Raw genomic sequence first — 26,886 nt, 5'->3', positions numbered from 1 at the left:
GCTGCGGGGGCAATGGAAATGAAAAAAAGGAAAATGGCAGACCTCCGGGAGAGGAAAGGGAAACAGAAGGCGAGGACAGAGATGGAAGATGGATGATTAGCACGGAGAAAGAAGGAGAGCCTGATCAGAAGACAACCAGACCAACATAGGACCAACAAGATCTGAAAAATGACCAGACAACAAAAGGTAGGAAAAATAATTTTATTTTCTGTTTTATGATTACAATATGACAGATTTGAAATGTGTATCCTTCCAGAGCTGGTGCCGGACCGCAAACGTGAGCTAGGATTTAATAGAGAGAGGAAAAGTCTTTTTTGTTTGTTTATTTTGTTTACACCACAGGACCAGTGTGGGTAGGAGAGGGCAAAGAGGGTGAAGAGGCTATAAAATAAACCCACCAGGATGTTTGGAAAAAACCACCCAATTGGGCAGGAAAATCGAATCGAATCGAAAAATCGATTCAATAGGCTGAATTGAATCAAAAAAAATTTTTCCTGAATCGGGCAGCACTAATGTCCACCACAAAATTTAAAAATTAGCTCAGGAAGAATAAAAGAAAACATTAACATATATAAAACTATATATATATACTAGTCATTAAGCCCGTTACATTAACGGGTGCTAGAATTTATGTCTGTCTGTATTTTTCTTTCTGTCTCTTTCCTCCCTCCATTTCCCTGTGTAGCGCTGTCTCTGCTTTCTTCCTCAGTCTGCACTCTCAAGCTGTAACATTACTGCTTAGCTTTTTCTCCCTGCAAGCATCTCTGCTCTCTTTCTCATCCCCAGTCTCTTTGCTATTTTTCTCTTCTTGCAGGGGTCTTTGCTCTCCTTTCTCTATATGTTCCTGATTCCGGCAAACTTCTGTTTTCTCTGTATGCTCTTGATCCTGTGTTTCCCTGTAGGTGTCTCTTCCTTTTTTTTTTTATTCCTTCTTCACGTATGGTTGATTTATTAAAAGTTTTTATATTTTTCCTATTTGTTGCATGCCTGTCTCCTTGGCCGCTGTATGTTTCTCTTTTTTTGCTTTCTGTGTTTGTGTTTTTTTGCTGATTGTCTACTTGGTCGCTGTCAGTCTGTCTGTCTCATTGGCTGCTGTATGTCTGTATGTCTTTTTTGCAGTCTAACTCCTTGGCCACTGTATGTCTGTATGTTTTTTTTTTTCCTGAATTTATCCTTGGGCATTGTATTTTTTATTTTTTTCTGTTTGTCTCCTTGGCTGTTTGTATTTTTTTTTTGCTGTCTCCTTGCCCACTGTCTCTCTGTCTGTCTACTTGGACGCTGTATGTAAGTATGTTTGTCTCCTTGGCTGCTGTATGTCTGTTCGTCATTTTTTTCCTGTGTCTCTCTCTCTCTCCTTAGAAACATAGAAACATAGAAATTGACGGCAGAAAAGGGCCATAGCCCATCGAGTCTGCCCATACCAGTGACCCACTCCCTGATTCTTACTCTCCTAGAGATCCCACATGAATATCCCATTTCCTCTTGAAATCTAACACGCTGCTGGCCTCAATCACCCGCTAAGGCAGCTCGTTCCAATGATCGACCACCCTTTCGGTGAAGAAGTACTTCCTAGCATCACCCTGAAATTTCCTTCCCCTGATTTTCAGCGAGTGTCCTCTGGTTACCGAGGGCCCCGTAAGACTGAAGATATCATCTTTCACCACTATACGCCCAGTAATATACTTAAAGGTTTCAATCATGTCTCCTCTCTGTCTTCGCTCCTCCAATGAGTACATCCGCAGTTTTTTTAACCTTTCTTCATACGTGAGATCCCCGAGCCCCAAAACCATCCTGGTAGCCATTCGCTGAACCGACTCAATTCTCAACACATCTTTTCGGTAGTGTGGTCTCCAGAATTGAACACAATACTCGAGATGAGGTCTCACCATGGATCTGTACAGTGGCATTATTACTTCAGGTTTTCTGCTGACAAAACCCCTACGAATACAGCCCATCATTTGTCTTGCCTTGGATGAAGCCTTCTCTACTTGATTGGCAGCCTTCATATCGTCGCTAATGATCACTCCTAAATCACGTTCCATCGTGGTCCTGGACAAGGTTTCACCATTTAGTGTGTAAGTTCTGTGTGGATTTTTTTTGCCTAGATGCATTATTTTACATTTTTTAGCATTGAAGCCTAGCTGCCAAGTTGATGACCACTGCTCGAGCTGTCTTAGGTCCTGCGTCATAAAGTCAGGCACACTGCTTTTGCCAACTATGTTGCATAGTTTGGCATCGTCGGCAAACAGTGATACTTTTCCTCTAAGTCCTTGGGTCAAATCTCCTATGAATAAATTGAATAGAATCGGCCCTAAGACGTAGCCCTGAGGTACTCCACTCATCACTGTTGACGTTTTGGAGGGGGTACCGTTTACCATCACCCTTTGAAGCCTACCATCTAGCCAATCCTTTACCCATGTAGTGAATGTATCCCCTAATCCCATTGATTTTAGTTTGTTCAACAGCCTGCGGTGTGGGACGCTATCAAAAGCTTTGCTGAAGTCCAAATATATCACGTCAAGGGACTCACCGGCATCCAGATGACTGGTCACCCAATCAAAGAAGTCAATCAGATTAGATTGGCAGGACCTTCCCCTGGTAAATCCGTGTTGATGTGGATCACGTAAACTTTCTTTGTCTAGAATTTTGTCAAGTTCCTGTTTGATCAGTGTTTCCATGAGTTTGCACACTATGGATGTAAGACTCACCGGTCTGTAATTTCCTGTCTCTGTTCTGCATCCCTTTTTGTGGAGTGGAATTACGTTAGCTGTTTTCCAGTCTAGGGGTACTTTTCCCGTGCGCATGGAAAGATTGAAGAGTACGGATAGTGGTTCAGCCAGAACTTCACTCAGCTCTCTGAGTATCCTGGGGTGTAGATTGTCTGGCCCCATGGCTTTGTCCACTTTGAGTCTTGAAAGTTCGTGGTAGACGCTACTAGGTGTAAACTCGTAATCGCGAAACAGGTCATTTTGGCTGTCTCTTATTTGTAGTTGTGGACCATCTCCCGGTGCTTCACAGGTGAATACTGAGCAGAAGTATTCGTTTAGCAGTTCTGCCTTGGTAGTATCAGATTCTGCGTAGTTTCCATCTGATTGCCTAAGGCGTTCTATTCCATTTTTGTTTCTCTTCCTGTCGCTAATGTACCTAAAGAAGGATTTGTCCCCTTTTTTAATGTTCCGTGCTAGATCTTCCTCTGTTTGAAGTTTGGCTTCCCTGACTGCCTTTTTGACAGCCTTAGATCTGGCCAGATAGTCTTCTTTTGCCTCCCTTTTCCCAAAATGTTTGTAGTTGATAAATGTTTCTTTTTTCATTTTAATGAGGTCCGAAATTTCCTTGTTGAACCATTGTGGTTTTTTGTTTCTCCGGCGTTTGCTTACTGTTTTTACGTAGCGGCTAGATGCTTCGTTCAGGATGGATTTTAGATTTGACCACATAGTTTCCAGATTGTCAGTTTCTGCATGGTTTTACAGCTCTTGATGGACAAAGTCTCTCATGTGGTCGAAATCTGCCTCCCTAAAGTTGAGGACCCTCGTTGCTATGTTTGATTTAGAGAAGCCTTTTCTGAGGTTGAGCCATACCATGTTGTGGTCACTGGAGGCCAGCGTGTCTCCCACTGATACTTCCGAGACACTGTCTCCATTTGTGAGTACCAGGTCCAGTATTGCTTTTTCTCTGGTGGGCTCTAATACCATTTGTTTTAGTTGTGTACCCTTAATGGAGGTTACTATTCTTTTGCTACCGCTCGTAGTTGCTGAGAGGGTGTTCCAGTCAGCATCTGGCATGTTGAAGTCGCCTAACAGTACTGTGTCACCACGCAAAGTGATATTCTCTATGTCCTCAATCAATTCTTTGTCTTCCTTTTGTCTCGGAGGCCTGTACACCACACCGAGGTAAAGGCATTTTTCGTTCCCTCTGGCAAGGTTTACCCAAAGTGATTCCCCTGTGTATCTAACCTCTGTGATCCTGGTAGTTTTGATATTATCCTTAGTGTATAGTGCTACCCCCCTCCTAATTTGCCCTCTCTGTCCCGACGAAGTAGATTGTAGCCTGGTATAACCATATCCTACCCATGTGAGTCTGTGAACCAGGTCTCGGATATCGCTACTATGTCAAGGTCAGCATCCCTTATTTCTGTTTCTAGTTCCAGGATTTTGTTGCCCAAGCTGTGTGCATTAACATACATTGCTCTCCAAATTTGTGATGATATGCCTATCCCCGTTAGTGTGGCTCGTTTTTTTGTGTATGCTATGGGTACTTACCTTAGGCTCAGAAGTGTGGGTTTTATTTGTTTCTCCAGGATGGATCCTTACTTCTCTGGTATGTATGTGTGAACCCTCCCCCAACTTACCTCCTTGTCCTCTGTGTTTTGTTATTTTTTCAATCTGTCTCTTTAGCCCCCTGTCCTTCTGTGACTGTCTGTGTGTCTCTCTCTCCTTGTCCACTGTTGTTTGTTTGTTTTTTTCAATCTCTCTTTAGCTCCTGATCCCCTCTCACTGACCATTGCGCGACTGAATGTTATTCCGGCTGGGTTTCCATGACAACCCTGCTCGCGGGTCTGTGAGTGTAGGGCCGTTTTGTTGGGTCTGGCGGCACCGTGTAGGGTGGAAGCGGGGAGGCGGGAACTCAGCACCGGCCGGGCGGCTCGCACCGCCGGCCCCCAGGAGCCTGAGGCCGGCGGTGGGGGAGGCAGGGACATGCCTGGCGTGCCATGGTGCAGGAGGAACAGAGTTCGGCGGCTGGCTGCGGTCCTGCTTGTGGAGGCGATCGGCTGGTGACGTATAAGCGCGCATGCGCAGTCCTTCGGCCACAGACCTACAGCGCATGGAACACGCAAATAGGAGTGCGCATGCGCGGCTAGCTTTTTATTATATAGGATATATATATATATATATGCTTATTTTGTTGTTATAACATTTAAACTTGTTGAGAAAAGATACTTTATTAGTTTGATTTACAAAATCTGGAGAGTCCCTTTTCTGTACCTTTTACTATTAGACTTTTGGGGGTAGATGTTTTTTAAGGCTAATCTCTGTAATATTCTCGTGGCATGAGGCACGTTCTATAGGCAATCAGTGGGCGCCAGCACCTATCCTTCTCTCTAGCCCTCTTCCCGTCTGGCACCCCTCCACTGGCATCTCAGGGCACACCTGGAGGGCCTTCACACTCACACATGGACATTCACATGATAATGTCATGCATGCGTGTGATGTCATTATGGTGATATCCACGCACTTCCAGGTGCCTCGAGCCAAGGCCACTACCTTTAGTGTGCCGCAGCTCGAGAAAGTTTGCGGGACACTGCCATATATAGTCATTTTGGCCCATATTCTCTAACCAGAGCCGGTTTTATAGGTGCCAGTATGTGCTCAAACTCAGTTAAAAATGCTGTTCAAATGATGTTTTTAACTCAGTTTCAAGGCGCCTAAAAAAATCAGCACCAGAATTGTGCCTAAGCAGGCGCTTTAGGCTGCTTAATGCCAATATAGACGTGGTTAATGTCGGAAGTGGCATTAGGTGGCTTAAAGCCCCTACATAGGTGCAATTGACGGCAAAGATTGGGGCTGGAAATGTAGGCCTGGAAAATTCTGGTCTACATTTCTGATGCCTATCTTTCACGGAGGTGTGATTCTCTAAAGGGCATGTCACTGCATTTTCAGCCGCCGCCGATATCAGTGCCCTCTAGCCAATCCAGGCCTTTATGCCAAGTCTTTTATTGAAAAAGAACAATAAATCACAGAAATAACACCACAGAGTCTCCAATATCCTTATTATAACAAGAGGAGTTGGATTCCTTAAAACCCTAATACAGTGTTACAACCATAAAAGAATAGGAAAAAATTATCCTGTCATCAAATAATGATAGACATTTTATACAAAAAATCTAGCAGTATGTTATGAAATGAATCTTCACTATCTGCACTTTACTGTGGAAATTAACAAAAATTTAACATACTTTGCTAATATGTAAACATGTACACTTTGGTGTAGTCATCTACCAATGACGTTCCAAACACTCAAGCAGTCAATGTCTTCTTAAGATAGTCAGGATAAAGCTTACATTGCTGTTCAGCTCCTTGCAACAAGGCCATACTTTGTGCACTCAGGGTAGTGTTAAGGTTTGTATAATCAGTGGCTTTGAGAAATCCTAGGATGGGCTTTAAAACATTTTTTAAAAATATTTTCTCATCAAGCACAGTCAAATTCATGGGAGAAACTTTAATTCACACAGTTTTTCCAACTTTAGATTTTCTGCACAACCCTACCAGCAGAGTGACAATAACAGCAAGAGGCAGTACTTCTCTAACTTAAAAATGCATCATGTTTAGAAAGCACAGTTACTTACTGTAACAGGTGTTATCCAGGGACAGCAGGCAGATATTCTCACATGTGGGTGATGTCATCCCTGGATCCCCTGTAAGGAGCAGCTTGTCTTATCTGAAGAGTTCCCCACTGAGAAAAAATGAGATGCAGAACTGCAGAGTTGAATGCCCACTCATGTGGTTGAAGAAATCTGCTGAGTTTGTCTGCAAGTGAATTCTGTTCGTCTTGAATGTATATTGCTTTCAGGAATATATTGCGAGCAACAGCCCAGGTCATATCTTCTGGGCCTCCAGGCAAAGACTGAGAGAACCCGTGCCTCCTTGTTTGTTTATGTAATACATTGCAACCTGATTGTTCATGCGGATGAGGAGGACAGTGTTGGTGACAATGTGCTGAATAGCTTTGAGAGCATTGTAGATCGCTCTGAGTTCCAACAGATTTATGTAACAAAGGCGGTCTTGGGAAGAGCAGTGACTCTGTGTGCGAAGACAGTCCAGATGAGCTCCCCAAGTGTAAGTTGACAAGTTCATGGTCAGAACTTTCTGATGAGGAGTAGGGATCAAAAATCCTCTGGACAGATTAGAAGAATTCAGCCACCACTGCAGTGACTGTCGAAGAGAAGGTGTGACTGTGATGCGAGAATCCATTGAGGTATCCCAAGATGAAGCCTTGCAAAGGGAGTGAAATGCACTGTAGAAGTCATGTGGCCTAGGAGTACCATCATTTGTCTGGCTGAGATTGATTGTAGATGATAAGCCTGAGTGCAAAGCTGAATTAGATTGTCTTGTCTTAGCTGCGGTAGAAACGCTCTGAGCTGAATGGTATCTAGCAGAGCTCCTATGAATTGTTAAGTCCAAGATGATTGAAATTGGGATTTGGGAAAATTGATTTCAAAACTCAACAGTTGAAGAAAGAGAATTGTCGTGCAAGTTGCTGTTGTCATCCCCTGCAAAGTAGGGTCTTTGATCAGCCAGTCGTCTAAATAAGGAAAGACTTGGAGGCCCTGAGACTGTAGTGCTGCGGCCACTACAACCAGGCACTTGGTGAATACTCAGGGAGAGGATGCAAGGCCAAAGTGTAGTACTTTGCATTGATAATGGCGGTGAGCCATCTGAAAACAGAGGAATTGTCGTGAGGCCAGATGCACTGGAATGTGAGTGTAGGCTTCTTCCAGATCCAGAGAGCATAGCCAATCCTTGCGATTGAAGAGGGGATATAAAGTTGCTAGAAATAACATCCGAAACTTGTTGAGAAACACTAGAAACTTGCTGAGACCCCTGAGGTCTAAGATTGGACGAAGACCTCCTGGTCTTCTTCGGGATGAGAAAATACCGGGAGTAAAAATCCCCAGTTTCTCTTTCCAGGAGGAACCCTTTCGATGGCATTGAGAAGGAGAAGGGAATCTATCTCCCAAAGAATAAGGGATGCCTACTGAGGGTTGAAAATAGACTCTCTTAAAGGATGATCTGGAGGAATGTTGATGGAAGTGAAGAGAGTATCCCTCTCGAATGACTGTTAGTACCCAGAGGTCTGTGTCTGTGGTAATCAGTTCCCTGTGAGGATAATACTGTTGAAGCTGTCCTCTGATAGGTTGAGGGAGAGGCTGGAATAGAGGAACAGTGGCTATGCTCTCGAAAAGTCCGTCAAAAACATTAAGCAGGCTTTTCGGAAGCTATTGACTCAGTTTTTTGAGGATGCTGTTTCTGGGTTTTCTGCTGCGATCTAGGGGGAGCAGCAAGTTTGGTAGAAAAAATGCCTCTGATAGGATGAGAAAGGCTTGGAAGTTGAAGGCTTAGGCTTGGATTTGACTAAAGCATCCCAATGCTTCTCATGGTTAGTGAGCTTATGGGTAGCATTTTCAATAGAATCACCAAATAGCTTGTCACCCAAACAGGGTTAGCCAATCTATCCTGGAGGTTGATATCTATATCGGAGACTCTGAGCCATGCCATACGTCTCGTTGCCACCGACATAGCTGAGGCTCTGGAAGATAATTCAAAGGATGCAAGAGATGTGATGAAAATCTTGTAACTGCTGTGAAGGGATGTACCTATCAAAACGATAATTTCTTAACAAGACTCTTGATGCCTCTGTAGTGGACTTAGGGACATCATCCGCCTAAGTCCGAGTCATAAACATGCTTTGAAGAAGGAGTGCGTCGTGATTGATGGCGACATCGAGTCCGGTGTCGATCCGATGAAGATAACGATATATGATGCGACATCTTTTTACACTTTGTAGAGCAGGAAGGAGAGCAATGTTTGCACTTCAAAGTAGCTGAGGATGAACGATGCTTAGCGGAGTGTCGGAGAAAGGAGTTTGAACATGTCACTGACTTGGAAAAGAAGTTCAAGCTTTTCACAATACCAGAGCACCGGTACCATTTGGCGTTCTGCTGGTACCAGCAGTGCCTTGTTGACAGTGACCGTGAAGAAAATGCACACCTCTATGAAGGAGAGGCCAGACGTTAAGAGCGGTTGTCGCTTGGTCAGCATCAAGGGGCTCGATGTAATGTTGACCTGCGAAATGTAGGAAGCTGGCAGAATTTTAGCTGGCTTACCCGATGGAGTGATGTCCCCCAGTGCTGACGTTGAAGTAGATTCTTTCTACGCGGGAAATTGAGATGTCTTCTCAGGTCCATACTGGTGCCAAATAACTTTTCTTGTTGCGCAGGATTCAACAGGGTGTTCCAGGCCATGACACTATAAACATTAACTATGTGGGTCAGTGATGGAAATCTGCCATTGGCACCTGCAACATTTCTTGAAACCGGTTAGCGGTTGGGACATTGACAAAAAAACCACCTCAGCCAAATTAAATTCAATGGCTGAGGAAAATGAAGAAGCCTGTGTGGCAAAAATGAGGAAAAAAATGTCCCCATTTTTTTTAAGTAAATTAAATTAAAATAAAAGGAAGAATATGAAAAAACGCAAGAGCAGGAAGGCAAAGGGAAAAATTTGAACAATGTTCAAACAGCACAACTTCTTAGCTCTGCGGAAAACTAAGAACTGAGGAGCCATGAGTGGCATTGGGCAGGAAGTCTCTCACACATGTGCAGTGCGGGCAGTTTGTGAATTTTCTAAAATTCTTAAAAGTGACGATGCACTTTTAAAACTGTCCTTATCGGGACTCCATGGATGACGTCACCCACATGTGAGAATATGCTGCCTGATTGTCCTGGGATAACTTAGATTTCAAATCCATTTAGGAAGAAAAAGGAATATGCCTACTTTATTGCTTACTACTGAAAAAAAAAAAAAATCAACATTTTCATTTTCTGTTTGATGGTTAAGGTGCATTAACATGATCCATTATTAATAGTTCTGTCCTTTACCTAAATCTCCCAAAAGTAACTGTTTAGTTCAAGCTGCTTGTTAGCAGACTGCTCCCCATGTAAAAGTAGTGAGAAAAGATATTGTAGTTAAGAATCCTATGCCAAGTGAGAGGAACATCGCTGTAGCAGTAATGCATGGCATGTGTCACAGACTCGGACGGGCTTTGGGGAGGAAGGCAGAGGCAGTTCATTATCTGAGCAGGAATTGCAGAAAATTTCACCACAGTTTCGACAATGATGCTAAAATGTTACAAATAAAAAAGATTAATAAAATCAGTCACTTTTGTAAACCCTGTCTATTGGTACACTTTTTTTTTTAATTCAAATCTTTTTATTGAGAATAAACAACAATGTTATGTTAATCAGGTTTTCTACTGTATTCCACCTTTACCTATTCAGTTCAATAATAGAAAAAATTAGAATATGCATATTTCTGTGCATGGATTCTCTCAAATAAGGCTACTGTTGCAATTCTGTACACCAGCCTGCGAAGTAGGGCACTAAAGTAGGGCACCAAAATGTAAATGTATTTACATTTACAGCCTGCCACATAACTGGATTTAGCTGGGATACATATAAAAGTGATAGGTTCTGCATGTATACTTTCCCTTGTAAAATTGTTGCATCATATTGTATATGCACAACCAGTGGTGGTAGGCTGCAGAGGAAGCATAAATGCATATGATGCATTTTGGAATGTATGAGGATAATTTTTTAACAGAGTGTATACAGTAGTTTAGAGAATAGGCACCTACTTGACAGCTATTTTATACAGACAAGTAGGCACCTGTTTCTAATACTAGGGTGGATGGCTGAAATTGTACCTACTTACTTTGTAGGCACAGACATTTACACCTGCCCTGAAGCATATGCAAGATTGTTCCTTTGCTTATGTTTTTATACTTGCATATGGCTGACGAATTTTGCATAGCCAACTTCTCCATTTAAAACCAGATTTTAATTCAGAAAGCCTTTACAAAATTGCCCTCTTATTGAGCTAAGATGCAGAAAATTTATTTTTGCCTTAGTAGCTAGTCTCATGGTGCTAAGGAAAAAATTACATTTACCTGCTAATTTGCTCTCTGAATCCAACCAGCCCAGTCCAAAATGCATGAACTATGTCCGTCAGCCAGCAAATTGAGACAGAGACCTAATAAGCTATGAGCTCTCTTCTTTTTTTAATTCACCATGCATGGAACTTTTAAGAGAGCCAGACTCCTTTGCAGAAAAGAAGAAACAGAGAATATTCAGATTAGATTTAAGGTGACAGGATAGGTATCTGGACTGGTCTGGATGGACCCAAGGAAAGAAAATTAGCAGGTAAGTCTATTTTTTTCTTCCTTTCTTTCCACCAGAATGCATGGGATGTAGCTAAGCAATTTTTACACTGGGTGGAGTGAAAACACCCCTGTTCCTAGGGAAAACACCAAAAGAAAAGTCCTTTCTGGCCTGAACATCTGTACAAAATGTAGGAAATGAATGCAAAGAAGCCAAAGTGGCAGTTTTACAAATCTCTACTGAAGTAATTGCCTGGGCCTCCAGCCAAGAAGCTGCCATAACACATACCTCTGGTTGAATGAGTGAGCTCTAAGCTGCCAAGGGGGTTCCTGACCTTTAAGCAGATAGGCTGAAGAGATAGCTTCCTTCAATCAACACTGCTTTACTCTTTTGACACCCAGTAAACAAGTCTAAAATGCAATTTAATCTCCAAAATGCATTGTTACTTCCACTCTACGTGTATCCGAATATTGCAAAATCTTAAATTCACCCTAGTCTTCCTTCCTGAATGATAGCAATTCTACCACCTGGTTAATATGGAAGGCTGAACTGGGATCAGAAGTTTCGGCCCAATCAGATGCAAGCCAGCGTTTGACATAATCTGGACAGCCTCACCAAGGCTGCCTAAGCAGATGTAAAACTGGACCTTCCCCTCTTAGAAACCTGCCACTGAAATTGCTATCTGGATTTTCTGCCTAGAGGGAAGATGTTTTCAGTGAGCTCCTCTCCCCAGTGGTTCCCTTAGGACAGCAGGTCAGCAACAGACTGGGAATCAGATAGGAAACCTTAGCAGAACAGGTCAGCACAAGCCCTCAGCCTTAGACTGATCGAATCCTTTAGGACAATGTTCTTCAACCTTTTGACACCTATGGACCGGCGTAAATGAAATAATTATTTTGTGGATCGGCACCGGTTTCCGGACCGGCAGTTGAAGAACACTAGGCTAAGTCGTGAGTCAGACCCCGCCCATCTCCACCCCGCCCCATAATAGTACTAATTGTAACACTATTTTTTTCCATTCATTTTTCATATATATACACACACACAATATAATCGTATTAACAACACATAATTGTTAACCACAAAATTAAACTACACAAAGCGCACTGTATGCTTCTCAATATTCATTCCTACCAGAACACAGATAACCCCATGCAAATACAAGACCAAAAACTAAAAGTACTAATATATACAAACAAATCCTAAGGTGAAAAACTCTGCATGCATTTCTTCCTGAACAGACAGCAGATGTAAATCACTAAATTAAAAAATAAAATCATTCCCCCTACCGTTGTTCTCTCCCTCCCTCCATGCTGTGCCTTGCCTTCTGGTCTGCCCCCAGTGTTGTCTTCGGGCCAGCTCCCTCTTCCTCAGTGCTGCAGTATACAAAGCCATGGGCAGCGGCTCCTCACGCATACTGCGCCTCATCTGGAAGCCTTCCCTCTGATGTTGCAACATCAAAGAGAAGGCTTCCGGTTCAGGTGTAGGACACGCGAAGGAGCCTCTGCCCACGGCTTTGTGCACTGCAGCACTGAGAAAGAAGAAGCCAGCCCGAAGACAATGCCACATCGATTGCAACGCGGACCAGCAGCTGAAGAGCACTCTCGGGCCCGATGCACATGCCGGCCCTGTGGACCAACAGGAAATTTCTGTGGACCGGTGGTTGAAGAACACTGCTTTAGGAGAACAAGTCAGCACTGGACATCAGGCATCTGCTCATCAAACTGGGGCTTTCCAAGTGATGTAAAGCACTGTTCTTTAACCGCCGGTCCGCAGAAAATTCCTACTGGTGTGCGCAAGACCGGGGAGATCGGATTGGGGCCATCAGCATCTGGGCTGCAACGACAATGGGCGGCATTGGCATCAGCCCCCCCTCGTGACGCAATTCAAGATCAGCAATGCCCCCTCCCCCCCGCAAAGGCACTCAAGTTCAGCAACGGGCCTCCTCTTCCCCGGGCATCAACAGCACATCAGATCTGCAATGCGGTGCCGATCTGAAGTGCTGTTGATGCTGGGGGAGGGGCCGTTACTGATCTTGAGTGTCATCACAGGGGGGGGGGGCAGCGTTGCTCGTCTTGTTGCCAAAATTGGAAAGAAGGGAGAGAGATGGGCCTGTGGTGGATGGAGAGATTGAGAGCAGGAGGCAGATGATGGAAGTGGAGAGAAGAGGGAGAGAGAAGAGGGCAGATGATGGAAGTGGGGAGAAGGGGGAGTTGATGGAAGTGGGGGAAAGAGAAGAGGGCAGATGAGGGAAGTGGGGAGAAGGGAGAGCAAATGCTGAATGGAAGTGGAGAAAGAGAACACATACTGGATGGAAGGAGGGATAAAGAAAAAGGACATATGCTGGATGGGGGAAGAAGATAGAGTTAGTGAGATAGTGGAGGGGTGAAGGAAAGGGGTGGCATGCTGTGGGTAGACACAGTGAAAAGAGGGAAATTGAGGACTGCATAGTAAGAAAGAATTTAATTTAGACGGAGGCAGAAAATAAAGAAGGAAGACCAGAGAAGAAAAGGAAAGGGGAGAGAGATGCCAGAGAACGGAGAAGGAGACAGAGATATCATATCTGAGCGGAGGAAATGAGAAGAGAGAGATGCTAAAAACCACAGGGGGAGGGAAAGAAAGATGAAAGGAGAAAGATACCAGACCATGAGGGAACAGAGGGAAGATGATGGATGCCAGACCAAAGGGGAAGGGGTCTAGAGGAGAGATGGCAAGGGCAGAAAGACAGTTTCTGGAAGGGGCAGACAGTGGATGGAACAGGCAGATGCTGGATTGAAAAGACAGGGCAGATGCTGGAAGGAAGAGTGAAAAGAAGATGAAAGCAGAAACCAGAGACAACAAAAGGTAGAAAAAAATCATTTTATTTCTATTTTGTCATTAGAATATATCAGATTTGAAATATATATCCTGCTAGAGACATAACTGGGGACTGCAAAGCCCAGGCAGTGCTTCTTTAGCTTCCAGCTGGCTTAGGGCTCTCTTTGACCAGGGGGCACTCCCCTAACACTATTCCAGTCATGTGTGACTTCAGTACACTGTTAGCATGATATTTCTGTGTAGCATTCTGTAATAATTTGGCTTGTTCAGTTTTCTTGATAGTAGAGGGGATATATGTGAAGGGCAGGGGAGACAGCGATTTTGTTGGTCCTTGCTCTGTATATTTGTATTTATAAAATGACAATTGTACAGAATATTGTTTCTTTTTATACTTTAATAAAAATACGTTCAATATAAAATCATAACAGGTTTGTGCGGATGGGATCAGATCATTTGCGGGAACCGAGCTTGCGGAGACGGGGCGGAAATGGGTTTTTTAAATTTCAGTCTTAGTAGTTTGCCGGTCCACAAAATAATTATTTTATTTCTGCAGGTCCACAGGTGTAAAAAGATTGAACAACACTGATGTAAAGCATGGCTTGCATCTGATTAGACCCAAACTTTTGGTCCCAGCTCAGATGTTTTTGGGCCTAATTAGAAGCAAATTGGTGTTTGATATCACTTGGAAAGCCCTGTCAGGTTTGATGAGCAGGTGCCTGAAGAGGGGAAGCAGCAGAAGGGGAAGTGAACACCATTTAAAATCACCAGCACATGCAGAGGTGGGATGAATCAGAAGGAGCTTCTGTAGTAGGCAGTATACAGATGTTGTAGCTCTGCTGCTGCTCTGTAAGGAATTTTGGAAGGGTGCAGGGGAACAGAAAGTAAGATGTTGGACTCAGTATAAACACCTCACAGAGAGGATCTCCTTTCCCTCACTGGGAGCAGCTCCGTTTTGAGGAGGGTAGTGCATAAGCTAAAATTGCCACCCCTGGCTCCCTCGGTGGCCTCCCAGAGTTTGTCCTGCAGTCTGAAAGGACAACTCTAACAAAGCACCTGCTGGCGGTTATTAGTTCTTTGGCCTGGGAACTATAAATTAAGGGAGAGTGGGTGCTCCATCAGAAGGGAGGAGTTTGTTTGGTTCACCAGAGAAGGAGAGAGGGGTGTGTGTGTGTGCGCACACTATACAAATGGACTTACAGGGTAGAGGAAGGAAGGAGTGTGTGTTTGCTCCATCATAGGATTGACAGAGGAAGAAGAGTGTGTATAATAGGGTGTTTGCGCTGTTACTATAAGTTAAATATATGTCTCATTTCTGTATTTTGTAGTTGCTTATGGTTTGGATTAGCGCATTATCTTTGAAACTCACCACTTAACCTGAGTGACATCTTCACTGGGTACATAGATTCTACATTTTCAAATGATTGCTGCAGCAAAAATTTTAATAGCGTAAGTTCTGAGAAGAAAAGTTTTACCCTTTTTAAATAACTTTGTCTATTCAATATTCAGATATTTGTAGCTATTCTGTCTGCCTACACGAACAATGTAAATTCTGGGGCAGAATTTGTTGGATATCCTGTTCTCAAAGATATCTTTTTGACCTAAACACTGCTTTATGAACCATCACTACATGTGATTTTTTTTTGTGTTGCTGGACAGTTGTTTAGTCAAACAGGTAAAATGGCTGATGATGATTTTGAACATTGGCTACTGTTGGGCCTTTACTCAGTATTTGATTAAAAAAAAAAATCAAATAAGAAGGATTAAATAAGTAACATGTCCCAACTTGTTAAGAATACTTTTTTACTTTGTAATAAAAAAGTAGTTTTAAGAAGCTATACTTTGTTACTTTTATTTGAGTATTTTTTTTGGGAGGGGGGGGAATAAGACTTTCTACTTTTACTCACTATTTCTAAAGTCAATACTTTTACTTTTTACTTAAGTACTTTATAAAAAAAAGCAATAACCCCATCCCAGAAGGTTTTTAGTCAGGAGGATTTAATCCTTATTAAAATTTTGTATCTGGAGAAAGGTTATGGTATTCATAGACTAGTGAAAGAAATTCCAGAAAAGAGGTGTAAGAGAGTAAGGGTAGAATATGTTTTGAAGAAAATGTGAGAAATGGTCTCAACTGATTGCCAATGAAAACCAAAAAAGGAAACTGCAGAACTGATGGACTTGATGCAGGCACTTTACTGAGTCAATAAAAAGTTGTTTAAATGTGGTCCACCTTTTTTCTTGGGAAACAAGGACCCAACACGGTCCATGTTTCGATTAAAACATCTTCCTCAGGGGTCCTATTGAGATATAAAGGAGTGTTACTTGATGGATGAATGTAATGGCTGAAGGAAAATTGTGATAGATGAGTGTACCTATTGTGACAAATGAAATAAATTGAAGTAATTAAGTGAATACCAATTTGGTGTGAATGTATTGTACAAATGGTGATGTGGGTACCAATTTATAATCATGTGTACTATGAAAAATGTGTTGCAATGCTTGAGCATAAAAGGGTAGAACCAGTGCTGGTGAGAGTCACAAAGACATGGTGTAGGTTACTGTGTAAGTGTCAAAAAAGGTGACACATAAGAAGAAATGTGTGTTAAGAAAACAACCCAACACACACAAGCCTATATGAGACAAAATTAGAAAATCACAAACAACTACACTCTCAAAATATTTGCAGCACAGTAAACACACACACCACGTGAATGCTAAGGAGTAATCCACAAATAGTCTCCCAAGAGTCTGAATAGAAATAAAATAGGGATTGGCAAGCAATAACCAAACGGCTTAATATTGTGAAAATTATCAAGAGGTAGGAAAAAGCCTCATAATCCCTCCTCCAACCCAATAATATGTTAAAATTGTAGATAAATAGGAGGCATTATGGGGATTAATATAATCACTGGCATAAAAAACCTCCTCTATAATATTTCACTATATAAAAGCCTTGTGCAATGCAGTAGAATCCCTAAGTTGTTTATGCTGCATTGAGAGACTACAGAAATGATTAAGCAGCTAATGCTTCATCAGAGCAATACTGATTGTGTCTGGAAGAGTTATAAATAATAAAGGCATCGTTCATGACCATGAGAAATCTAAGAAAAATCCGAACATTCTTTGAAAAGAAGCAATTCCTACTATTGGTACAATCTCTTATCCTTGGGATGATAGACTACTGCAACATACTATACCTACCTTGTCCCGCGACCATGATGAAGCAATTGTAGACAATACAGAATACAGCCCTGAGACTTGTCTATTTCCTAAAAAAATATGACCATATCACAGAGGCATATCATGACTCGCACTGGCTTCCAATAGAAGTGAGAGTGCACTTCAAATTCTACTGCTTACTTTACAAGGCTCTCAACAGAGAAAGCCCAACCTACTGGAATAACCGACTAAATCAATCCTCCACAACCAGACACAGAAGATCCCACTCACTATTCACTCACCCATCATCCAAAGATGTCAAACGAAAAAAACTTTATGACAACCTAATAGCCTCCAAAGCAGCTAAACTGGACAGACAAATCACCACTCTCTTATCTTCAACTACAGACTACAAAGCCTTCAGGAGAGATATTAAAACCATACTCTTCAAAAAACACATTAAACCTATCCAGCACGACCAATCCCAACCCAATATCCAACACTCTATTTACCCTTAGATCTCTCTATTACTCTTTTATCTACCAAACATTATCTAAAACCCATAATTTCACCCTATTCTTATCTCCTAAAGACCTCTACTTCCCTTTGGTAACTCTTTACCCAACGTTTATTACCTAAAAAATTCTATGTCATCGCTTATTCTATTCCTTCAAATTTTGAATGTAATTCTTGTTTTAGTTTGGATGTAATCCGCCTTGAACCGCAAGGTAATGGCGGAATAGAAATCACTAATGTAATGTAATGTAATATACCACCCGTCGACGATGGCCAGCGTTTCGCTTCAAAAAAGCTACCTCAGGACATACAGACAATCTCTTAGTGAAGCTCTGAGTCAAAAAACTTCTCAGACCTACCTCGTGATAATTTTCACAATATTAAGCCGTTTGGTTATTGCTTGCCAATCCCTATTTTGTTTCTATTCAGACTCTTAGGAGACTATTTGTGGATTACTCCTTAGCATATACGTGGTGTGTGTGTTTAATGTGCTGCAAATATTTTGAGAGTGTGGTTGTTTGTCAAGAAGACAAAACATTCATTGATAAATGAAGGCAATGATGGTTTGGTTGAGATGGAAATCTGAAACCATTTTAAGTAAGAACTTCGGATGAGTTTGGAGCTGTACCTTGTTAGGAAAAAATTGCAAGTATGTATAGGCCTGAAGCTCACTTACTCTTCTAGCTGATGTGAGCGCTGCCAAGAAGACTGTCTTCCAGGAAAGGAAGGTGAGAGAGGCAGAACCCAGTGGTTCGAAGGGCTCTGACATCAATTGATTTAGCACAACACTGAGGTCCCATGCTGGAATAGGGGTTTTCAATGGAGGTCTAAGATTGTTGAGACCTCTTGGGAAACATGCCATGAGAGGGTATTGTGAGATTGGTTTACTGTTGATCAACGAATGGTATGCTGAAATTGCTGATAAGTCTGACAGAGTTCATCTTGAGCCCTGAATCAGACAAAAGCAGGAGATATGTGAAGACATGGTCCAGCGGGCAATGGAACGGTTGTAAACCATGATCCTGAGCCCTTACTGAAAAACGTTTCCATTTTGCTGCATATGATTTCTGCATAGTAGGTTGACGTGCTGCAAGAAGAACTGTTTTCACAGTCTGGGAAAGCGGGAGATCCGTTAGGAGTAAGCTCTCAATTTCCATGCCGTGAGACTCAGACTGTGGAGATTGGGATGTAGCAGTTGGCCGTTGTGTTGAGACAGAAGAGATGGATGGTCGCCCAAGGGTATTGGGGGTGCATCCAGTAGATCCAGAAGCAGTGGAAACCAGACTTGTCTAGGCTACCTGGGTGCAATGAGAATGAGATGTGCTTTGTCTGCTGAAACTTTCTGAAGCACTCTGGAGATGAGAGGGAATGGTGGGAACGCATAGAGTAGAATGTGGTTCCATGTAAATGAAAAGGCATCCCTGGCTAGAGCTCGTGGCGCTGGACGCAGGGAGCAAAAGAGGATGCACTGTGCATTGATTGGAGAAGCGAAGAGATCCACCTGAGGAGTCCCTCATTGATGGAAGATGGATGTTTGTACTGCAGGATTGAGGGCTCATTCGTGTATGTCGAGTTTCCTGCTGAGGGAATCTGCCAGGATATTTTGATCCCCCAGAATGTAGACTGCACGAAGATCGATGTTGAGCGTCAGGGCATAGGACCAGAGGCGATAATCTTCTTTGCATAGTTTGAGGGATCTGAAACCGCCCTGTTTGTTTATATAGAACATGGTCACTTGATTGTCAGTCTGAATGAGAATGTTCTTGTGACTTATCCAGTGTCAAAAAGCTTGAAGCACATAGAGAACACTGCTCTGAGTTCCAGATGATTAATGTGAAGGGACTGCTCAGATGGTGTCCACTAACTCTGCATGCAAAGCTTGTTGAAGTGTGCTCCCCACCCCTGAGTGGAAGCATTGGTAGTGATGGTTAGATAAGGCGGTAGGAGTTGAAAAGGGCATCCCGCCTGAAGGGAGGTGGATTGAATCCACCACAGAAAGGAATCTTTGATGTTGGACAGCATGGGAATCAGCTGTGACAGCAAGTGTAGATGCTGATTCCAGAGCAATTTGAGGTGCCACTGCAATGGGCGCATGTGGAGTCTGGTATGTGGCACCAATGCAAGCGAGGCTGCTATGTGGCCTAGCACTCGTAAAATATCTTGAGGTGGTAACAGAGTTCACTGTCTGGCTTGGGTTGCCAATCGTATGATTGCCTGATGTCTTTTTTGCAGCGGTGGTGTCCAGAAATGCTCCTATTAAAGTTAGGGTACGTACTGGCATGAGTTTGGACTTTTCGAAGTTGATGATGAAGCCCATACTTTGCAAGGTATGTACCGTGGTCTAAATGGTGAAAAGAAGATGGTCCTTGGAATGAGCCAGTAATAGCCAATCATTCAGGTATGGAAACACTATAGGATGTTGCGTTCTTAAATATGCTGCCACCACTGCCAGGCATTTGGTGAAAACTCGTGGGGCTGATGGCTGGAAATGGCAATTGAGAAATTTGAATCTGAGAAATTTCCATTGGGAAGGATGAATGGGAACATGCGTGTAAGCATCTTTGAGATCTAGGGCAGCTAACCAATCGTGCTGATGAAGTAGAGGCAAAATCACCAAAAGGGAGAGCATTCTGAACTTTTCCCTTTTGAGGCAGACATTGAGAGGTCTGAGGTCGAGTGTTGGACGAAGACTCTATGTCTTCTTGGGGATAAGAAAAAACTTTGAGTAGAACCCTTGATTGAGTTGAATGGATGGTACTTCTTCTATGGCATTGTTTGTGAGAAGAAGTGAGATTTCTGTTGCCAATTGAGACACATATTGAAGAGGAACTGTGGATGGAGGTGGAGCTCTGGAAGGCAGGGTACGGGATTGGAAATTTAGTTGATACCCCTGAAGCACAATATTGAGGACCCATTGGTCTTTTGTGATCTGCTGCCAAATTGAGTAAAATTGTGTTAGCTGCCCCCCTACTGGAAGATGGTCAAAAACTAGGAGCAGGCTTGAGTGTCGGGAGTTGAGACAGCCTGCTGCTTACCGCCCCAAGGACGTTGTCTAGGATACTGAGATGTCTGCGCACGCTGCAAAGGAGCTCTGGCATAAGGTGTAAATCGCCTCCTTGGATAATATTGATGGAAGAACTATTGTGGTTGATACGTTCTCCTGCAGGGATAATTAGAAGAAGGGCGATGAAATTGGTTAGACTGATTTGAGGGAGTAGCCAAAAGTTCTCGGCTGGCTGAGGAATCCTCCTTCAGTTGAGAAACGGTGTCCTTCACCTTTGCGCCAAAAAGGCTGCCTCCTAAGCAAGAAGCATCCATCAGCCTGTCATGAAGATCCTCCCTAAAATTTGAAGCCTTCAGCCATGCAGTGCGTCTGGCAGCTATGGCCACAGCTGCTGTCCTAGTGATCATGTCATAGGCGTTGTAGTTTATTTTAATTAGATGGTAAGTGAATTCCTGAAGAACCACCTGTAAATTGATTCCAGCTGTTGTAAAGATTGAGTGCTGAAAATGTAAAAACTGGAGCTGATGGGCCATAATTCTGACGAAGAGCATAGCACCCTGATAGACCTTGCGGCCTATAGAGTCCAAGAGACGACAATCCAGGAGCATTAGTGATGGACCTGGTAGCCGTACCCTTGTTAATGGCTGACTCCGAAACTATAGAATGGTGAGGAAGCTGAAGGGAATCATGACCAGGTGCCATCTGGCACTTGGAAGCTGTGGATACTGACCATGGCTTTTGTCAATTATTAAGCTGAAGATCCTGTAGGATTGGAGGCAAGGCAACAAGATTTTTCACTGGAGACTTACAGGATTGAAGGATGGTTTGAAAATCCTTACTTCCTGAAGGAGTTGTATCTGGAGTAGGACTGAGAAGAGAAGATACCTTTTGTAAAAACCTTGGGTAAGAGTACTCCTCTGTGACTGCTGGCTGGGGCACAGGCTGATCAGGTTCTTCTAAGTCCTCAGGCAAAGACTCTTGCTGGTCCGGCCATTCCCTGGGAAATGACGGGCCCTGGGTTGGAGAGGAACAAATGGGAGTTCCAGGACTCCAATCCATAACAGGGAGTATGCCTATGTTAGCTCGTGGGGGTATAGGATTCACACAGCCAGAAGGTGCAGGGACTGTTTGTTGGAAAAATCCCACACTCTCCTGCATAAATTTTTGAAAATGGTGAAAAAACCAGCCATTGATTGAAAGGACTGAGAATCAGTAGAAGAAGCAGCTAGCACTAAAGGAGACAAGGCTAACTGTTTAGGAGGTAACTGTCCAGCGAAGGAAGCATCCATTTAGGTTTTGAAGTCTTCTTCACCTGCTTTGGCCCAAATGCTGCAGGCAAATCTGTTAGGGAAAACAAGGGAGAGGACCGCGAGACCACAGCTGGGCCTGCAGGAATTCCTTTTGAAGAGGACGCCGCTGTGAAGCTGGTCACTGAAGCCTGTTCAGCAAAGTTGTTGCCAACGGTGGAGAGGGGGTGTTTTGCCTCTGTACCACCAGGAGTTTTTTCTTTTCCTTGTCCTTTCTTGGAGGCGCCGCCGCAGCTTTATAATTTGTCAGCTTTAGCGGGTGTATGCTACCTTCCCCCGCCAGAACCAAAGTGGGGCCCTGAGGAGAGGGAGCTGAAGAAATTTTCCTAGCGTTTTTTCTTTGCCAGTGTGTAGCATCGTCGAAGGCACTGACATTGAAAAGAGTCTTCATGGTCCTAGCAACCGCCGTATGAGAAGCATGAATTGATCGATGTCATCATCATCTTTTTTTTTTTTTTTTCTTTACACCTGTTTACTGGGCAGGGAAAATACTTGCGGTTTGTTGAATTCAAGCAGTCTGCCAGCGGAAACAGTTAGTGAACTGTAACTCGTAGACTTTTAAGATTTTCTTTATTTCTTTTACAGGATGCCCTAGAGCCTAAGGGCTTGAAAACTAAGGTTTTCTGACAAGAAATCATTATATTAGCCTTTTCCTATCATGTATACCGGATGACAGGACATTCCAAAAAATGTCGTTGCCATCGTATGTCCCATGGCATGGGACATACAGTACACCTATCATTTGTCCCATCTATTGGGCCATTGTGTTTACAATAGCCGTAAATGATAACGGTGAATAATACAAAACTTTGCTAAAATAATTACGATTGGAACCAGCGTAACGTAAAATTTATCACAATAGGAAAAGGTTAGTAATCTTTTGTGTTTTTCTCTGAAGAGGGAGAGAGAGCGGGTCAGAAAAAAAACTGACAGGAGGAGGGGAGGGGGCTCGAGGAGTAGGCAATCCTGCACATGCTCAGTAAGCTCAAAAGCTTACTGTAGCTAAGGGAGAGAGTACTGATGCTGTTTGGCTCAGTCAGAGGCTTCACCAATTAAGTGGGGCTGCATATCCCCTGCCTGTCTCCGGAGAAGGTACAGTACAGAGAACAATTCCTGCATCCATGATTCGGAGAAAGGGTTCTCTGCACATAAGAGCTTGAAGCTCAAAAATATGCCATGCCGAGACAATGGTGACCAAAAAGGCAGTCTTGATTATCAGATCCAAAAGAGTAGCATCCTTTAATGGCTCGAATGGGGCTTCCACAAGACCCTGTAGAACGATGTTAAGATTCCATTAATGGAAAGGATGATGCAAGGGAAGCCGCAAACGAAGTGCCCCCTTCAAAAACCAGGTAACATCTGGATGAGCAGTAAGTGAACTAGAACCCCTGTGGGCCCTGAAGCACGAAAGGCCAGTCACCTGAACTTTAAGGGAGGCCACTACTAAACCCTTATCTAAACCTGCCTGAAGAAAAGCCAGGACCACCAAAATGGGAGCCTGCTCAGGCCCCACCTGATCCTTAGCATACCATTGTTGGAAAGCCTTCCAGGCCTTGACATACGAAGCCATAGTTGAGGGTTTCTTGGACTTCAAAAGCGTTTATATGACCACATCTGAATAATCAAGCCTCATCAAGGCGGAGCACTCAAGAGTCATGCTGTAAGACCAAAGCGCTATGGATTCTCCATGACCCTGACTAAGAAGGATGTTATGAAGAGGGAGTTTGAGCATCCTGTCTCGCTAAAGACGAATGAGATCCACATACCATGGGTAATGAGGCCAGGATGTGTCGTTATCTGGCAGAGAACCTGACAAACCAGAGGCCAAGGAGTTCGTGAGCCAGCCAGGACTCAACCAAGGCATCCAGCCCTAAGCTTCGGCACTCTGTTCTTTGACTGAAGAAGTGTGTGACCTTTGAGTTCTCTGCTGAAGCCATCAAGTCCATCTGGGGCTGACCCCAGCGCTGTATGATCAGACAGAACGCTTTCCGTGAGAGGGACCAGTCTCCCAGGTCCAGGACTTGTCGACTGAGGAAGTCTGCCTGTATGATGTCAACTCTGGCCATGTGCACTGCCAAGAGACAGAAAATGTAACTCCACCCAGCGAAACAGCATTCGAGCTTCCTGGCCCAAGGGAGCGCTTCTTGAGCCCCGTTGACAATTTACATAAACCACCACCATGGCATTGTCTGAGAACACTCGCACTGCTTGTCCTTCAAAAGTGGGCTGGAGAGCGAGTAATGCCAGGCAAATCGGCTGAAGCTCCAGACGATTGATCGACCAATGCTCCTGACAAGGAGTCCACTGCTCCTGAATGGAGTGATCCCCGCAATGAGCAACTCAACCCAATAGGCTGGCATCATAAGAGTTATCCACTCTGGGATCCGAAAAAGCTTGCCCTGTTGGAGAGCCCTCCCTGAAGCCACTAGTGCAGACTGCTGCATGATGATTCCATCCAACACAGCAGATGATGTGCGGAGACCAGTGAAAGAGGAGGAACATGTGCGCTCTGGCCCAGGGGCCTGCCTCCAAGGAGGCTGCCATGGACCTTAGTACCTGCAGATAAGGCCAGGCCACGGGGGCTGGAAAGTCCAGGAGATCTCTGATCTGCTGCTGAAGTTTCTGTCTGCCTGGCTCAGGAAGAAACACACAACCCTGCTGGATATCGAAGAGAAGGCCCAGATACTCCGATGTCTGTGATGGCGTCACCTGGCTTTTCCTGAAGTTGACAATCCAACCCAAGCTCTGTAGCAGAAATACCACTGTCTCCACCTCATGTTTGCACTCCTGTTGAGAAAGAGCTCAGTCCAACCAGTTGTCCACGTAAAGATGGATCTGCCTGCAGAGAAAGGCTGCTACAACTACCATCACCTTGGTAAAAGTGCGGGGAGCTGTTGCGAGCCCAAAAGAAAGAGCCGCAAAATGGAAATGTTGTTGCAGAACATGGAAATGCTGTGATGCTCCGGAAATATTGGAATATGGAGGTAAGCCTCCATGAGATCCAAGGACACTAGAAACTCCTCCAGAGAGACAGCAGCAATGACTGTGCGCATGGTTTCCAGTCGGAAATGAGGAATCGCAGGAAGTGATTGACTAATTTGAGATCCAGAATGGGCCTCCAGTCCTCTGAGCCTCTCTTTGGCACGATGAAGTATAATGAGTATCTTCTGAAGCCCGATTCATACTCTGGAACAGGTTATATGGCTTGGATGTCCAAGAGATGCTGTAGGGTAGCGTGGACCTTTGATTTCCGGCTGACCTGCCAGTGAGTCCATAAACAAATCCAGAGGTAGGCAAAAAAAATCTATCTTTTGTCCTTCCCGAATGGTGTCTAGCATCCACTGATCCAAGGATATGCAAGTCCACTTCTGGTAAAACTGAGAAAGTCGGTCCCCAGTATGAGGAAGCCCTGCCTGACTTCTGTTGTCATTGGGGCTTTTTAGGAGTAGGAGCTGTTTGGGATCCAGATACCTGAGGATGTCTGGTATTGGAATTGTTGTAACAGTGATGATATCCCTTGGAATACTGCTGGAAGGATAAGCCTGAGGATCCCTGACAAAGGGAGCGATGAAAATTACTATGGTCCCCTCCCGAAGTCCAGTGAGACTTGTTCACAGGAAACTAAAGGCGGCGGTCCGCAACACTGGCCATGAGGTCATCAAGACCTTTGCCAAAAAGAAGTTGACCCTTGAAAGGAAATCTGCTTAAAGTTTCTTTGGAGGCAGCACACCCAGCCCAATGACAGATCCAAAGAGTCCGGCACGCAGACACTGCGTAAGCTGAGACCTTATTTAGAACTCGAATGAGATCATATAGAACATCCGCTACATAATCCACACCATCTATTACAAGCTGGGGAGAGGCATCCACATTTGCAGGGGGCACACTGCGCAATCTGGTGTGAAAGGCATGTGCCGCAAATGAGGCAGCAGCTGCCGCCTTGATACCAGAAGAAGCCACTTCAAAATGCTTTCTCATAAGAACATAAGAAGTTGCCTCCGCTGAGACAGACCAGAGGTCCATCTCGCCCAGCGGTCTGCTCTCGCGGCGGCCCATCAGGCCCACTGCCTGAACAGTGGTCTCTGACTAATTTTACCATTTACCTCTAATCCTATCCCTATAACCTTACCTCTACTCTTATCTGTACCCCTCAATCCCTTTGTCCTCCAGGTACCTGTCCAGACCTTCTCTGAAGCCCTGTAGCGTGCTTCTGCTTATCACATCCTCCGGTAGCGCGTTCCATGTATCCACCACCCTCTGGGTGAAAAAGAACTTCCTGGCATTTGTTCTAAACCTTTCCCCTTTCAATTTCTCTGAGTGCCCCCTTGTACTTGAGGTTCCCCATAGTTTGAAAAATCTGTCCCTGTCCACTTTTTCTATGCCCTTCATGATCTTGAAGGTTTCTATCATGTCTCCTCTAAGTCGTCGCTTTTCCAGCGAGAAAAGCCCCAGCTTTTTCAGTCTGTCAGTATATGAGAGGTCCCCCATACCCTTTATTAGCTTAGTTGCTCTTCTCTGGACTCTCTCAAGTACCGCCATGTCCTTCTTGAGGTACGCGACCAGTACTGGACATCCACTCTACAATCCAATAGAGGACCACTGCAAAGGGGTCCCAAGGCACTTAAGCCACCAAAAAGGATGAACTTTAAGCAAAAAAAAGAAAAGATGCAGAGCAAATCCAAAAGACCTTTGCACGGATTGCTTGCAGAAATTGAAAACTGCCTCCAAAGCAACCTTCTAACTCTCTCTCTCTCTCTCTCTAAGGTGGGAGGAGCATGTGCTCAGAAAAGTGTTGTGATTTCTGCAACTCCTGGATTACAGAAAGGGATTGAACACCTAGTGTACTGAATCCAGAAGGGATGTAACAGAAGATCATTTTGTGACCACCGTTTTCCAACAGACCCAACACTGTTACCTCTCATACCCTGCATTCCACTAAGGATTAAATCTAAAATAGATCTCCCTCTCATCAGTTCCCAGACCAGTTGCTCTAAGAAGCAGTCATTTATTACGTCTAGGAATTTTACCTCCCTAGCACTCCCTGATATAACATTTATCCAGTCTCTTTCTCTTTCCCCAATCCAGCATCATCCCTTTCTCTTTCTTTTCCCCTCATTATCCAGCATTGCTCCCTTCTTTCCATCAAGCAGCAT

At 43.9% G+C, this 26,886-nt stretch overlaps 1 protein-coding gene across 2 annotated transcripts in view; it reads right to left on the bottom strand.

The window, feature by feature from the left end:
- Window positions 1-5,692: 5,692 nt before the first annotated feature.
- The window catches only part of RUFY2 (RUN and FYVE domain containing 2), a 127,900-nt gene continuing 106,706 nt past the window's right edge, over window positions 5,693-26,886 (bottom strand). For both annotated transcript variants that reach the window (XM_033941546.1, XM_033941547.1), the window contains exon 18: window positions 5,693-9,895. In XM_033941546.1, coding sequence (XP_033797437.1) covers window positions 9,752-9,895 — 144 coding nt within the window. In that variant the 3' untranslated portion in view covers window positions 5,693-9,751. The remainder of the gene's footprint in view (window positions 9,896-26,886) is intronic.

This window comes from Geotrypetes seraphini, chromosome 4 (assembly GCF_902459505.1).
Source record: "Geotrypetes seraphini chromosome 4, aGeoSer1.1, whole genome shotgun sequence".
NCBI lineage: Eukaryota > Metazoa > Chordata > Amphibia > Gymnophiona > Dermophiidae > Geotrypetes > Geotrypetes seraphini.
Note: the sequence above shows the minus strand (reverse complement) of the source record. Positions and strands in the feature narration are given on the sequence as shown.